Source organism: Dipodomys merriami, unplaced genomic scaffold (assembly GCF_024711535.1).
Source record: "Dipodomys merriami isolate MVZ:Mamm:240054 unplaced genomic scaffold, mDipMer1.0.p SCAF_136, whole genome shotgun sequence".
NCBI lineage: Eukaryota > Metazoa > Chordata > Mammalia > Rodentia > Heteromyidae > Dipodomys > Dipodomys merriami.
Genome location: NW_027202671.1, coordinates 3,428,667 through 3,432,423, shown reverse-complemented (window position 1 = coordinate 3,432,423; position 3,757 = coordinate 3,428,667). Strand labels below are relative to the sequence as shown.

The window sequence follows — 3,757 nt, the reverse complement described above, 5'->3', positions numbered from 1 at the left end:
TTGATATTAGGTGAAATGAACTCCAAGATAAGGACTCAAATGGTTTTTATTTCTTGCTATTGCTCCTAACATATTTTTAGATGATTTCTTTGTTGCTTTGTATGACCCTCCCCCATGGTATAATCCCTGTTTTCACAATATTTGATATTGGTATAATATGTGGAGGGGAAGAGAAAAAACAAATTGTTTAAATAGGGATACATTTGGACCCATTGCAACAATGAGATGTACAAGACATTACGTTGAAAAATGATCTTTACAACATTGGCACGGGGTTAGAGGGGGGGGGTAAAGGGGGTAGATAGGAAGCGATGGGAAGGGATGGGAAACAAAGTAGGAGGCAACAATGCTTGATGAAAAACGTACTCATAGCCGGGCGCTGGTGGCTCAAGCCGGGCGCTAGTGGCTCACGCCTGTAATCCTAGCTACTCAGGAGGCTGAGATCTGAGGATGGCGGTTCAAAGCCAGCCCGGGCAGGACAGACTGTGAGATTCCTATCTCCAATAAACCACCAGAAAACTGGAAGTGGCACTGTAGCTAAAGTGGTAGAGCACTCGCCTTGAGCTGAAGAGCTGAGGGACAGAGCCCAGGTCCAGAGTTCAAGCCCCACGACCGACCAAAAAAAAAAAAAAAAAAAAATAGAAAATAAAAAAAAATTACTCATTACCTTGCCCATGTAATTGTAACCCCTCTGTAAGGTATTTTCACCATGAAAAAAAATAAAGAAATACCAAATTTGTTTTGTGCAAAATTTGTTTGTAAATTTCGGGAACAAGTCTTGACTCAATTAAAGAAAAAGAAGAAAAGAAGCTTTGATCTTCCATGCTACCATTGTTGTGCTCACATCACAGGAAAGCAACTTGGTGATTCTCTTCTGTGTTTAAAACTTATTCTGTTGCCTGACTTAGTTCCCTTGAGACTCAGAATCTGCAGAGTTGCTGAGATGAAGCAGCTGGACAGCTGTGTATAACTCTGCTGCTGATTTGCATGCACCAACAGCCCAGTATGCTCAGGACTTCTTCATAGGCTGCTCACATTAGGCAGTAGTCAGTCCAAGTCAGTCACCACACAACATGGACATGAGGACCCCTGCTCAGCTCCTGGGGATCCTGCTGCTCTGGCTCCCAGGTAAAGAAGGACAATGCTAGGGATTAACACAGCTCAGTGTGATCCAGGATGCTTACTCTTCAGGGATGCCTTCTTATAACTTGATAACTAGTGTGGATATTTGTTTTCATGTTTCTGCTTCCAGGTGTCACGTGTGATATCCAGATGACCCAGTCTCCATCTTCACTGTCTGTGTCTCTAGGAGACACTGCCACCATCACTTGCAGGGCCAGTGAGGACATTGGATATAATTTAGGCTGGTACCAGCAGCAACCAGGGAAAGCTCCTAAACTCTTGATCTATCTTGCTGATAGTTTGGAGTCTGGAGTTCCATCAAGGTTCAGTGGGAGTAAATCTGGGACAGAGTTCACTCTCAGGATCAGTGGCCTGGAACCCGAAGATGTTGCCACTTATTTCTGTCAACAGTATAGCTGTTTCCCTCCCACAGTGATACAAGCCATAACAAAAACCTCCCAGGGAAGATGAAGTGTGAGTCTGGGCTGCCCCAGCTGCTCCTCCTGCTGCCTCCATCTGCTCAGAATGTTGTCAGAAAAGACCAGCTAATACTTGCAGAGTTCAAATTGTGACATCAGTTGATATTTATGCAATAATAAAATAAATAACCTGGTATTCTAAGCAGGAATTGCCTTTAAAACAAAGAATGGATTCATTGCTTCAGATTTTATTCCTTTATTTTATAATAGCCTTTCTTTTTATTAATGTACATATCAGTAAGCTTTAATGGGATTCTGGGTTTCTCAGTATATGTGTATTATGTGCATTGATCATAGTCTTCCATCTTTCTTCTGTGTTCAACCTCCTGCGCTCTGATCCTGTGCTCTTTTCAGCCCCATAGAATCACTATTGCATTTTATTTATTTTTTAATTTTGCTTGAGTGAGAAGCAGTATAGACAATGCTCTTTGTTTTTTACTATTTTTGTTATCAAGGTGTTCTCTACTTCTATTCATCATGCTGCAGACTATAAGATTTCTTGATTCTTTATGCATATTGTGTGTGTATATATACATATATATACATAAATATATATATATATATATATATATATATATATATGTGTGTGTGTATTTCATGGGGTTTGAATTCTAGACACTGGATACTGGAAACTGTCCCTGAGATTTTCATGTCAAGGCTACCACTGTGGCTATTTGAGCCACAGTGCCACTTCTGGTTTTCTAGTGGTTAATTGGAGATAAGGCTCTCATGGACTTTTCTGCCCCAGCTGGCTTTGAACTGCGACCCTCAGATTTAAGCCTCCTGAATAGCCCCAGCTGTTTCATTTTAAAAGGCAATTTTTCCTAAATTATTTTTTCATTTATGTGTCTTGTGTTTTAGTTCATCCAGACATGAATGTAAATAAACAATATTCAGATTTTTAGGCACAAATTTAATTGTCTGGGAGCTCTGTTTTGAAGTTAGACTCCTTCAATTCTTCTGCTTGATTTAGCAATCGTAAGTCCTCATCTTGTACTGATCGTCAGCAGATCACTTCGACCCTTCATCTCACATTTCTCCACACAAATCACAAAACAACTCTTGTGTGGACTGTCTGTTCACATATTCAGAATCCATCCACCTTCCTAAAAGCAGCAGGGTTGGACCCCTGTGGATATGGGGAATGGATGACCTGTTGTGGAATGATGGTCAAGAGGATAGATCTGAGGAAGAGAGCCACAGAGCCTATAAAATTTAAGCTTTGAATTTTAGTTTAAAACTTTTGTGGTCATGAGGGTAATATCGATTGGAAAAGATGATTCCATTTGAATTACATCTTTATTATTTTTAACTTAGTAAGATAAGAAATTAACATTCAACAAGTCAGATTTGAGTAAATTATATCATTCTCTCCGGTCCCTCCAAAGAAAGTTGATTCTTTTTTAAAATTCAATTTTATTGTCAAAATAATTTACAATGGGGATATAGTTACATATGTAAGGTAGTGAGTACATTTCTTGTTGAACATTGTTACTCTCTCCCCCATTTTCCTCCCACTTTCCCTCCCTTATCTCACCCCATCAAGTTGTAAGCTTCATTTCCAATATATTGTTTTGTGAGTATCGCTGTTGCATTATTTCTTTTTATTTCTTTTATTTATTTATTTCTGTTGTGAGAATACTGTACAGAGGAGTTACAATTACATGGGCAAGATAACGAGTACATTTCTTATCAAGCATTTTTGCCTCCTCTTTGTTTCCCCTTCCCATCCCTTCCCATACTCTCTGCTCCCCACGACCCGGTTCTCACCCACCCCCCACCAAAGTTGTAAAGTTTGTTTTTCAACATAACGACTTGTACATCTTGTTTTTTTTTCTATTTTCCCCTATGGTTTATCCCCTGTTGTCTGTATTTTATTTTGGTACCCTGTGTAGTATATATACATTTATCTGAATTAGGGAAGGGAAAGGGAACAACAAAATGATGAGACAAAGGACAAAAGTTGATGCTTGAATTGTCCTTTCTGTCAGAATGTCTGAAGGAGAGCTATGCCAGAGATCTAATTTCTGGTGATCAAAGGAAGAAATCAAAGTGGCAATGTATACTTACTGGGTTGTCAAAATGAGACTGTTTGGCATGAAACTCTGATTATTGTTGTTACACTCTGAGGGCCTAATTGAAATAGAAGGTGGGAA

General features: G+C 39.3%; 1 gene segment (V, D, J or C); it reads left to right on the top strand.

Moving 5' to 3' along the window:
- The first annotated feature begins 1,046 nt into the window (after positions 1-1,046).
- On the top strand, positions 1,047-1,608 carry LOC138825184 (immunoglobulin kappa variable 1-5-like). The segment is given in 2 exon segments: positions 1,047-1,128; positions 1,253-1,608. Coding segments are annotated over 2 exon segments (396 nt in total).
- Positions 1,609-3,757: the final 2,149 nt, after the last annotated feature.